This window comes from Gallus gallus, chromosome 4 (assembly GCF_016699485.2).
Source record: "Gallus gallus isolate bGalGal1 chromosome 4, bGalGal1.mat.broiler.GRCg7b, whole genome shotgun sequence".
NCBI classification, from domain to species: domain Eukaryota; kingdom Metazoa; phylum Chordata; class Aves; order Galliformes; family Phasianidae; genus Gallus; species Gallus gallus.
Genome location: NC_052535.1, coordinates 35,296,623 through 35,309,674, shown reverse-complemented (window position 1 = coordinate 35,309,674; position 13,052 = coordinate 35,296,623). Strand labels below are relative to the sequence as shown.

At 38.9% G+C, this 13,052-nt stretch overlaps 1 protein-coding gene across 5 annotated transcripts in view; it reads right to left on the bottom strand.

Moving 5' to 3' along the window:
- Positions 1-13,052, bottom strand: part of CCSER1 (coiled-coil serine rich protein 1) — a 624,313-nt gene that overhangs the window by 452,541 nt on the left and 158,720 nt on the right. For all 5 annotated transcript variants that reach the window (XM_004941036.5, XM_004941035.5, XM_040699150.2 and 2 more), the window contains exon 5: positions 1,092-1,203. In XM_004941036.5, the coding sequence (XP_004941093.1) occupies positions 1,092-1,203 (112 nt within the window). The remainder of the gene's footprint in view (positions 1-1,091; positions 1,204-13,052) is intronic.

The window sequence follows — 13,052 nt, the reverse complement described above, 5'->3', positions numbered from 1 at the left end:
AGACACTGTATAACTAGTAACAGATGCGACAGTGCACACGTATTTCAAACCGACCCAAAGTTTTCAGCCTAATATCTAATTCACTGAATTTCTGATGATGTGTGTTTGTTTGTTTCTTTTTTCCATGTCCAACTTTGCACTCATCAGGATCTCCAGGATCTTCTCCATAGGGCAGCTCTCAAGGAGTTCTTCTCCCAGTTTGTATGCATATCTGAGATTGCCTTGAACCAAGTGCAACACCTTGCACTTGGCCTTGCTGAACCTCATTAGGTTCTCATGTGCCCACTTTTCAAGCCTGTCCAGGTCCCTCTGTATGGTGACCCTTCCTTCTATTGTATCAACTGCTCCACACAGCTAGGTGGTATCCTCAAACTTGCCAAGGGTAAACTCAATCCTACTATCCAGGGGATAAAGAACCTGAAGAGACCCCTGGCAGACCTCACTCATGACCAGCCTCCACCTGGGCATAGAACCATTGACCACAACCCTCTGGTTGCAACCATGCCAAATCTCTCCTTTAAAAACAAGAACGCGGTATGGGACCATGTCAAAAATAGTTAAGGAACAACCATCCCACCTGGTATGTTTTGGGAATGATGCTTGTCTAGCGTAAGATATCAAATTATACTCAATTTCTTAGAATTTCCTTTGAAGACCACTACCACATTTTTGAGGATGTCATCATATCTTTTAACACAGTAGTAAAAATAGTCACTGAAAAATATTGAAATATCTCAAATGAGAAGATTGTTTAGGAACTAAGATCTTTCTAAAAAGCAACCAAAAACTGAGATGAATGAGAGGATTAGTTAAACAAAGGGAATCACTCTGCTCAGTCTATTAAAAAGTAAATTTCTCAGAGGATAAATGAGCACTCTCTTTGTATACTTCATCACCAAAGCCTTGGATAAACAGGCAGACTAGTGAAAAAAAGAAGCAGCCTAGTCACAGGTCAGTTTCTGGTTATGGAACCACCTAAGTGTAACCCCTGGTGAAATAGAAATGAGGTGCGTATACACACATCAACAAGAATGAAACTAGCTGTTCTTCACACTGCATTCATAAAGGACCATGTTATTTGAATAACTCACTGTTTAGACGCTTCAGGTTTTAGCATCTGTTCTTTCTTCCTTGTATCCACTGTTGGGGTAAGTACTACAGCAGCACATGAGACTATTGACTGGTACGAGTCTTCTCGACCAACTGCAAAGATAAAAATCTCAGTGTTAAAGAGTGATCTCAGGGTGTACTTTAAACATTTATTGAAAAAAAGGATAAATATGTATATATGTAAATGTATACATGCAATAAATTATACTGTGATAGCCCAAAATAGAAATAATTTTCCAGACTTTGCTGTAGTCATCTGCGAAGAAAACATTACTGCTTCTATATTTCATGAAGTGGCACTTCTATTTCTCATAGACTGGTACATCCACTCTCATTTTCTAAGTTTAACCTGGCACAACATAGGATGTCAATTTGCTATCTCTCTTTGATTCATCTGAGTTCTTAAAAGGACATGTATTTCCAATTCGAAATTAGCATATGATGCACTTTTTCATCACAGATTAAAAATGAGAATATTAATTAAGGAGGGTTATAATCTACTTAAAAGAAACTCTGACTAGTAGTTTTTTTGCCTTACATCTCACGCTTTAAGCCAAAAAGGCCAAATCCAAGTGGTTTAGGAGTGATATCTGATACTTCTATTCATATTTTCCCTTAATACAAATTATTTACATATTACAGTGTTAGTTGATGTGACTCAGATGTTATTCAGAACTATATGAACGATCACATATTTCAACCGAGCATCTGGCTCAATTAGCACTAATAAATGAACACCTAGAAGTACCTGACCTCCATACAAGCAGCTATATTTGTTAGAAGTTCTACACATTCCAAAATTTCAGGTGCAAATATCACTAGTAATTTAGCACAGCAGTCACCCCTCACTGCTAGCTGTTTCAAAGGTAGAAATTTCCTGTACAGACAAGATGTACTTTTATGTACCAAGTAGAAGTTGGAAGCAAATGCTCGTTGTAGCAAATAAACCACACCAGTTTCCTATATTATACATTTATGGTACTGTTATATGTCGTATGTGAACAAGAAGAAATGTGGTGATTCATCTTTTAAACAGAAAGTCACATGGTATTTTTTATGCATAACATACACCACTATGTAGGGTTTACATGTGCATATATACAGCCAATAACACAGACTGTAACAAGGATGACTGTCACGAATTCTCAAGGACTAAAAGCCAGGAAGAACCTACTCTACATTTGTACAAGGTTGTGATAACTGAGAATATTGAACAGTGACATTTATCAGCGTAAAATTTGTTCCTGATGACATATCATACAACCTTCACAATCATGTGCATTCTCCTTACTGACCACAGATAATTCATCATTTGCACACACTTCACTTAAACAAGGACTAAAACTCAAGTGAAAATTTCATCCATACTGCCTTGACTGGATGCCAACGCAGAACAGCTAATTGTGGCATTTTACCCTGAGTTTTACTCAAATTACATTCAGCATGAATTCAGCACACATCAAGATACACTGCAAGCCCAACACACACCCTGGAGCAACGCCTAGTGCTTTAAGGCAGCTTGAGAGTAGACTGTAAGTAATAGGACAGAAAAGGATTGAGCATTTGAAATAAAGGTCTGAAATGTGTACTTTAGTTTTTTAGAGTAATTCTGAGCCATCTAGCAAGAAGCACAAACATCCTAACAATGGGCTTAATTATAAAAGGAAAAAAATCTTTGTTGCAGAGTACATGTAATTATGTCTAATGCATTTTACATTCTTCGGTGTTTATGCCTATTTGTTTAATTACTGATGCACGCATTATGCATGGTAGGCACATGAATAGTAGTGAAACATGACCTTCTGTATTTTGGACCCAGTGTTACTCAGTACTTGGTCATTATCACAGACATCCATCCCCCAAAACATGCTAATACCAATAGAAAGCTTGCCCTACTGCCTACAGGTATGTAAGAGGAATATATATTACAGGTTCCTACATAGAAAAATGTGGAGAGAACTAATGCAAAATACACTGAACTAAAGAAACTATATAGAAATAAAAGAATTTTATGTCATTTTTGTCCTCCTATGTTGCATGCAACTAGCAGATGATTTATTATCATGGTGCTATTTGTTAGGCACAAAGAAAAGCACAAAGTAGTATCTTCTCACTACAACCAATGACTGAATATGTGTAAATAAGAACATTTATACAGATTAGACTCTTTGTTTGTAGACAAAGAATTGTGAAAAGTTAGGTTCGTCAAAGGGTGATAATGAAATTCAGCTCCTGCATTTTAACCTGAAATGCTGATGAAAAAAAAGGAAGGGATGAAGCAAATAATTGTGATGCCACTTGACTATCATGTTAATTTATCATGTTAATTAATTTACTTGTAAAAGGTCTGCTGACATCACATAGCATAACAGAGTAGGAACACCCACTATCCATCAGAGCAGTTTACAAAAGGAGTTAAAACAGAAAATTGCAGGTAAGAATGATGACACCGCTAGTCTCCCAGCCTTTATAAAATTTCATTAATGAATAAAAATCTAAAATTGCTTTTGTTTAATAATTAACACTACATAGGGATAGTATAATCCCCTAATTTACAGCTGAAGAAAAACCCAGGTCATCCGGTGATCTGCGCTCATGAAATTTATTATCCTCCCATTTGAGACAAAGATAAGCTTTGGTACAGCTTTTGCAAGCTGCTGTGATCCCTCCCTTTTTATCTCGAGTCTCCGTGCTAACAGTCATAAGTCATTATGGGATAGTATAATTAACTAAAATGTCACGAATAGTGACAGCATTTAATTTTTATCTACTGGAGTGCATTCTTTTATTATCTGTTCATAACGTTCATTAAAATAATGAGAATGTGCTTGAATGCAGACATCTTTAACAATGATAGGGATGGGCTCTGCTCTACTTAAGGAGACTTCAAACTTCTCTTAAGTCTCATTTCTTTCATATGCCTTCATTTTTTATGAACCAGTGGGCAATATTACCACCCAAAAAGCCAATTAATGACTTCTACATTTTGGACTCGTTAATCTGAACCTCTTAAGATTCCCAAAATACTACAAACCTCATAATATCAAACCAATACACTAAAAGATTACCCCTTTTAACTGTAATCCTCTGAAGTGTGCAGATGGCATTTTAAAAGACAGTAAGAACTTTACAAATTTATCCTTACCACATGAATTTGTGAGGAAAGTAGAGAAAGCAAATTTTTAATTACTTGAGTTGGTATTTGAAAACCTACCAATCACCAACGTAAACAGCTGCTCCAGTCTACTACGCTATTCCTGAAATGAGCGTGCAAGCTAATTCTCTGCCTCTTAGCACCACAGCTTATGAACAAAAACAAACAAACAAGGTACTATTCACGTGGGATTGGTAAACTCACGTAGCTAGTTACTTATCTTTTTTATTTCATATTTTCTAATCTTTACTTCTTTACTACTTTCAATAGCGTTGGAGATGCTTTTATTTGACTGATCTTTGCTGAGCATTTTGCCACATAATTATAATCCTATCCTGGGGTATCACACAAAGTTTGCAAAATTCTTCATTATAGTCATTCATCTCACCCTTCCATTTTCTCCTAGCTTCATGATATATAAAACCAAGTATATTTTTTTCCAGTGTGAATAAAAAACATGCCCTTTGCTTGCAGTACGTAGTAAGTGAAGTGAGACATGCTTCATCTAATTGCTAACTATTATATTTTATAAATATATATCTCAAATACACAGGTTAATAATATAAACAAAAATCTCTACATTTGACAATCATCCACAAAATCCTTATGTTCTGTGTGCACGTACTCTATAGGACCTCTGTCAACCTTTAGCATTCTCTTATCTTTCACTTTTCAGTTGCAACAAGATCCTAAAGTGGTAACAAAAATTGCTTTCTGAGGCTGAACTACTGCTAGGTTTGTGTATATTATCCTAAAAACAAAGCCCAGCTCTCCTGTCCATACTGTGCTATAGATAGTTTCACAGATGATGGGGAAAAAATAAAGTATGCAACGTGCATTCCTCTGCCAGGAGGAGACTGGAAAATTTAAGTTATTAATTATTTATAATTAAGAATGGCTTCATTACTTTATTCAATTTCTAGAGTTGAAAAAACAATTGCTGTTTCACTTGCAAACAAGTGCTACAAAAAAGTAGCGATCTCAGATTTACAGAATAACGGTTGAGGTTGAAGGAACTGAGAGGCCACTGTCAAAATAAGAATAATTTTTTACAATTACAAAACAGCTAAGTAGTTGTGCAAATCAAATAAGATTATACTGCAAAACAAATGTGGCAGAAACTTTCTATCTGTATATACATCAGCAGTTCTTGTGTTTCTTCCCAGTCACAGTAACCAGCTATTCATAGGAAAGGTCAACTGGAAAACTATCTAGGTACATCTTTAAATCCGAGTCCATCAGGCCCAAACTCTGCTCAAGCAGGGCACCCAAAGTAGGGTGCCGAGGACCACAACCAGCCAGCTTTTGAAGATCTGCAAGGAGAGCCCACAGCCTCACAGAAGTGTTGTTGGTGTTCAGACAGAACATCCTGTGTTCTAATTTGCTCCCACTGCCTCTAGCCTGGCACTGGGCACCACTTCGATGAGCCTAGTTCTGTTCTCTTAGCATTCACCCACCAAGCATACACATGGATAAGATCTCTCCTTTCTCTTCTGTAGGCTGAATGGCCCTATCTTGCTCATAGGAGAAATACTCCAAATTCATCATCACAGTAGACACTTGTTAGGCACTGTTCAGGCACTCCATGCCTCTTTTGTACAAGAAAGCCCTGCACAGATCTCAGCATTCCAGGTGAGGACTCACCAAAGTTGAGAGGAAGGATTCCCCATCTTGACCTGCTGCTAACACCACAACTAATGCAGCCCAGTATATCACAGGCTTTCTTTGCCACAAGGGCACAAGGCAGGCTCTTGGTCGGCTTGTATCTACCAAGACTACAAAGGACTTCCCTGCAGAGCTGCCTTGAGCCGACTAGTTACCAGCACGCACACTAGTGCCTTTGTTTACCTTTCTCAAGTTGTTCTTCCCCACGTGCAGCAGGACTTGGCAATTTCCCTTGTTGAACCCCATGAGGTTCCAGTCAGCCATTGAAGACAGAAGGGAAATGTTCATATTCAGTGTGCATTGAAGCATAAGAGATTCATGATTTAGGGAGATGAAAACATTGAAGTATTTCCAGATTTAAGAGTTGGACACTGACTATTCCAAGTATTTCTACTTGTAACTATAAAATTTAAAATAATTAGCTTTCATCATTCAAGAAACAGATCAAGTCTGGAAAACAACTGCTGTTCCATACCTAAAAACATTCTGCTTTAGTTTAAAAAAAAAAAATGGCAACCAGTCAGGGGCATGGGAGGTGTTAAATACATTTCCTATCAACTACCGGTGTAAGAAACAGGAGACCGAAACACAGGGGAGCAATATCTGGATCCAAATTATCCAATTGCACATTCCTTTTAACTACCGAAAGCCAGAAAACATGTTCTAATTACTCCAGAATGCCAATTCCCAGCGCAGACATTTGCATTTTAGCACACAGTTTGTTAAGGTTGGCTCTGCTGTGATGAGGCTGAGGCAATGAGCTGAAGTGCTCTAAACAAAGGACAGGGAAGAGCTGAGAGCCTGGCCCTGTGTACATTCTTCATACAAGGCAAACAGAGGAGAACAAAGAACTGTGAAACACTTCTTCCAGTCTGGCCAATAACAACATTTAAGAATACATAGTATACATACACAAAAAGGAAACAAGAGGGTCTACCATAATTTTCTTCAGTAACTTAGTCCAGTTTTGAGGACGACTGAAGAGTTGAGAGGAAAAAAAGGAGGATTTAAAATGGGTAACTCAAGGTAATTTCCTATGAAAGCTGTTAGCGCTACAAATGGGAGGGTCTTTAAACAGAGTGCATTAGTTGTGATAAGCCCAGTTATAACTGCAGTTTAGCACTGTGCTCATCATGTGAACATGTTCTCTCATAATCTTAATTAATTCAGTGGGCCTTTCTCTTGCCTAGCTCCAAACATCAGCTTCATTAAACATTTCAGCAAAACCAAGCGTACAATTTCATTTCAATATTCTCTTTCTTGGCCCCAGAAGCAAAACAGTATTTTAATTCTTTAGTTTAAAACCCTTGAGCCCAAGGAGACTTTCAGTCTCTTAAAGGCCACATAAAAGGTCAAGGTGCTTTGCGTGAAAGCCATTTTTGCCCCACTACTTTTTCATTTAAAAAAAAAAAAAAAACTAATTTTCCTGCATCTTGATCTCAAATTAGCTGATGGTCTTTGGGAAGAAAAAGGAATCTAAATTGATCTGAATTTTGTTATTAGTTCAACAGTTACTCTAGTGCCTCTTGTCCCTTAGAAACAGCTGCATTTCACAATATTGGCCAGAATAATACTTAAGAGAGTGAGTGAGACTATATGCCTACAGTCCCCAAATGGTTTTAATGTAATAATTCTGCAATAAAACCACAGGCCCAATTCTTAAACACACCAGAGCCACAATCTGAAATTTTGTAATAGCAACAATTACAGGGCCATTATGGGCACATGAAATACATTCTAGCAGGTTCTCAAATTTACTCTTTCTTTTATGGTATTCACGAAGGCGGCACACACATATCTGCTTTGTGCTGTCAATGCCGGCACCCAGTTGTGAAGGGTACATTGCGCAACATTAATCAGAAGCCAGAAAATTCTTCTAACACACTAAAGCATGTGATTATCTGCGCCCTTGCATTTGTACCCTAAGTTTGTTTATTGCTACTGCAATAATAGGGCAACAATCGTATTTGATATTTGGGCCAGTTGGCTCATACTCCATGCATAAAAAACCCAACTATAAGCAGCAGCTGCTCCTTTTAATGTTAATGCTTAGAATGTTTCCCTTACTGGTGATACGTCATAGAAAGTCATGCCTGTGATGAAACCTTGATTAATAAAATAATGATGGTGTTGATGGCCTACTTCCCATACATTGCACAGAATCACAGAACAGCAGGAATTGGAAAGGACCTCTATGAATCATAGAATGGCCTGGGTTGGAAAGGATCACAATGATCATCTAGTTTCAACCCCTCTGACACAGGTAGGGTTGCCAACCAGTAGACCAGGCTGCCCAGAGCCACATCCAGCTTGGGCTTGAATGCCTCCAGTGACAGGGCAACCACAACCTCCTTGGGCAACCTGTTCCAATGCTTCACCACCCTCTGCATGAAAAAACTCCTCCTAAGGAACAGGATATCATCGTGTCCAACTCCCCTGCTACAGCAGGTTCCCTACAGCTGGTCACACAGGTCGGTGTAAAGGCGGGTCTCAAATATCTCCAGAGGAGATTCCACAACTTCCCTGGGCAGCTTGTTCCAGGCTCTGCCACCCTTATAGAACTTCCTGTGTTCCCTTCTGCTAAGCACATTGTATAGACAGAATGACAGTAGTTTGGTCCCTTGAGAAGAAAAGGGCAGCACATTCACTCCTTTTCATTCTTCTCAAGCATTCATTCATTCATTTAATTCCTCTCCAGCTTACAATTTAAGACACGCTTAACCAGAGAGACTATGTTTTGCTAGTCATCTCTTTCATCTTGCAGAATGCGAGTTCCCCCCCATGTGAAATCCGTTCAGTATCTGACCATCCTGTTACCCTTTCCGTAACCAGTGCCTGTGGCAAATGCAGCAGTGATGGATCCCTGTAGCAGCACCAGGAGGAGTCATAACAGTATTTATAAGAATGCAAGTAGGCTCATTTTTCAATTGTAACTCCTCCATACCTAAGGCATTTAAAGTATATCTATTTATGTTTATGGCTGCTTTCTAAAACACCTCCTTATTCACACTGAGCTACTTAAAGATAATATTGGTCCAAGCATCCTTCAAACAATGCTCAAAACATGAAACAAAAACATATTCTATCTCCAATAATATGTTGTTATTGGTTCTCAGTATCAAGAAGTAGTGCTTTAGTGTAATACTGGGAGGTTTAAAACCGCAAGCAACCTTTATTAGCCTTTCGTAACACATCATCAGTCAGGACAATGTCACAGCCTTGTATTTGTTAGTGTTTCAGTCTATGTCTTTATGTGACATAGACATGAATAAGAAGCACGCTTATATAAATGAATGAGAAGTTATGATGAAACACTAACAATCTGATTCCCAACAATCATACATAACCAAATTGCAGGAAGTCTCATAAATGAAAGGTATGAATATCAATTAAAACAACAAGTAGGGGCTTAGTCATTTAGACTTCGATGTACGGTAATCAAGAATCATAGAATTCTATGGGTTGAAAAGAAGCTTAAAGATCATCTAGTTTCAACCCCCTGCTGTGGGCAGGGTTGCCAACCACTAGACCAGGCTGTCCAGAGCCACATCCAGCCGGGCCTTGAATGCCTCCAGGGATGGGGCATCCACAACCTTGCTGGGCAAATCTGTTCCAGTGCTTCACCACCATTCGAGTGAAAAGCTTCCTCCTAACATCTAACCTAAATCTCCCACCTTAGTTTAAAATCATTCCCCCTAATCCTATCACTAGCCACTCATGTAAACAGTAGGTGCATTGGTTTACTTACAGAAAGGCTTTGAAGGTAATGCAATAAATTCACTTTCAGCAGGAAAAAGTGAAGCCTTTAAAAAAATGCATACATATAGGTAGACATATTAATAAACAATAATGACTTTAAGAGCCTATTATGCTGAACTGTAGGTCCCCTACTAAATGAGGTGGGTGCACTATTAACAGGGGACACCAAGAAGGCAGAGATTCAGAATGCCCTTCTACTCTGCCCGGTGAGACCACATCTAGACTACTGTGTCCAATTCTGAACTTCCCAACTCAAAAAATACACGGATCTCCTAGGAGGAGTCCAGCAAAGGGCCACAAAGATGATAAAGATGACGAAGTGCCTGGAGGATCTCCCATATGAGGAAAGACTGAGTAAATTGGGTCTCTTCAGCTTAGAGAAAAGACGACTGAAGGGGGATCTGATTAATATTTATAAATATCTAAAGGGAGGTAAGAGCCAAATGGTCGAGGTCAGACTCTTCTCAGTGGTGTGTGGCAATACGTCAAGAACATAGGAAGATCTGTACAAACATGCAGAACTTCTCCACAGTAAGGGTGACAGAGCACTGAAACAGACTGGTTAGAGAGGATGTGCAATCTCCTTCTATGGAGATATTCAAGACTTGCCTGGACACCTACCTGTGTGACCTATTGTAGGGAACCTGTTTTAACAGAGGGACTGACTCTATGATCTCTTGAGGAACCTTTCAAACCCTGCAATTCTACAATTCTGTATAAACTTAGGAAAAAAAAGGAGGAATGCAAATAAGTAACAACTCGTATAAATGAGAACACAACAATAATTAAAAATTGTAAATTCCTAAAAGCTACGTTACTGAGTCATATAAAACCAATTAAAAAAATACTACATTAATATGCACCAAAAGAGATTCACCCCAACCTCCTCTGCTGGTAGCACAGTGCTTGGCTATAAGCAAGTCAGAGCAAAAATACACATTTCAGTCTCACTGGAATGAGCAAAGTATTAGCTCCGAGATCTGCTTTTAGAGCTAAGCAAAGACTAAAAGAGGATGAAAAAATTTCCAGTCTCCTGCTCTGCCAGGAAGACAGAACTCATACATACTGCTTGATAACCTCAAAAATGTAAAATGCCCACCTGTATTAAAATACTAACTCTACACATTCAAATATCACGATCTGGGTTCTACTGTGAACTCCCTTCCCTACCAGTAGGTCTTGATCAGGATTGTTGGCAGTGGGAGATTGGTGAGTAGGACTGATATCTGCAGTAGATAGTCTAATAAAATCATTTCACAAGAAAACATAATGGCTCAGGCCCTCTGGATGAGTAGGATGCAATGGATGTAGTCTAGGATCGCGCTCATCACTAGGTTTCTTCATGACAGCCAAGCATTGTACACACAGGCTGTGGCAAACATGGAAAAAAGCTCCATATCCGACACCTCAGTCAAACAGCTTAAGTTAACAGGCTTTACCTTGTAGATATGAATGCTCATTAAGTTCAGTTGGCCCATCAGCTGGGACAGCAGCTGAAGCTGCAAGAGCCCCATGAGTAAGCTGAAGGTGCGGGCATTCTATAAAAGCCAATTGCTCCCAGTCTCCCTGGTCCTGACTTTACCCTGAACAATGCAACTACAAAGGAGAATGCTGTCCGCAGGAGCCAACTGCTGGCCCTCAGTGGGAAATAAGGCTGACAAACACCATAGTCTTGGAAGACGGAAGAAAAACACATAGCCAAAGGCCCCATATGGCTTGCAAAAGGTATTACTGAAAGGGCCAATGTTAGATGGAAGCATAAAGCCACACTCTGGCAACTGTCATAAGGTACAAGAAAGTGAGAAACCCCTGTCTCCTTAAGAACATGGAGAAAATGCTTACAGTGATTTTACCAGCCACAAGAACCAGCTGCTTCCAAGTTCCTTTTTCAGACATACTAAGTAATGATAGTTTTAGTTCAGTTTTGTCATCACATTGGAGTTTGAGTTTCAATTTTAAGCAGTGTCATGCCTTCAAGAAAAGGAGAGAAGGACTGACTGTCACATTGGCGTCTTGAAAGAAGGAATATAAAAAGACCCGCAGGACATTTCTGTAGGCACAATACAATGCCCAGAAGGAACAACTACTCTAGCAACAATATCCTTGACTGTTAAGTACCACAGGTAGAAACATCAAAACTCAATAGCAAGCATTTTCAGGAGCATGATCTCTTGACTTCACCTTGGACTAGTTGAAATGAAGAATGACAAGGCAAGTAAGATTAATTTATTGTTTGTATTGAAGGGCTGTAGCCACAAGAAATCAATTAATACATGAAAAAAAGCTGTAAAAACACAGATTGCCAAGATAAATTAAGTAAATAAAACCACATCAGCTCTCTTTATAGTATCTAAAAACCAAAGCTTACCAGGAAAATGATGTGTGGTATTTATGAGTTGTAAAGAGAGTGAGACTATCTGGCTTTCTGTTATAACCATGTTGGTACCTGCTAGCAGGAGCACAAGGGGTAACTGCCAGTAGAGCTGTACATCTTCTCAGCCACAGAATGACAGCCTTTGTCAACCTCAGTGACAAGCAACTCAGTGAGCAGTCCCCATAGCAGCACATTTGTTATAGCCACACCAAACCCATTCATTCTTTCACGAGTCACTCCTATGCTACATATCAGAAATCTACACTGGACAATGAAACAAGTAAAAAGAAACATAATGAAAACATCCTCTACTTTCTCAAATTATTTATCTTACTTATTTGTAATAAAATGCAAAGAACATACTTCACTCCACTGCCATCCCAAAAGTAGGTGGCTTTCTTTCCTATTTTTTAATTTGTTTTAATTGAGGGTGTAGAGTTTAGTAAGGACAGAATCTTACTTAACTCCATCCTCAAGAAAACTTCAAGTTTACTATGTTCCTAACTGGCATTTTTTCTTATGGACAAAACTGCAAAATTGTATAAGATCTTTATTATTATTATTATTATTATTAAGTAAATCTTAAACAACATGCATCTGAAGTGGTTGCATATGTTTCCCAGGCTAAGCATCAGCCTCATCTCTGCATTTGTGCAGGACATCAAAGTCAATTCTGACATCTCTGCAAGCAATTTATCAAATATGAGCGCGCACATGGAAACAGCTGGCAACAACTCATTTGTAAGCGTAAAACAGTGGAGGAAGGAGGAATGTGGGGAGAGCTTCACTCAGTACTCCAACAGCAAAGCGACAGGCCAGGACAGCCTTATGATCATCTATGCATACAAGTGGTACGCCCAATGCAAACCTCATCCTGCAAACATTGTGCTTTTGTATCACTGGTGACAATGACATCACTGAAATCAGGCTCAACTTGGTTATCACCTCGCCATCTCAAAAAGATAACTGAAGCGCTACTTCAATATGTTG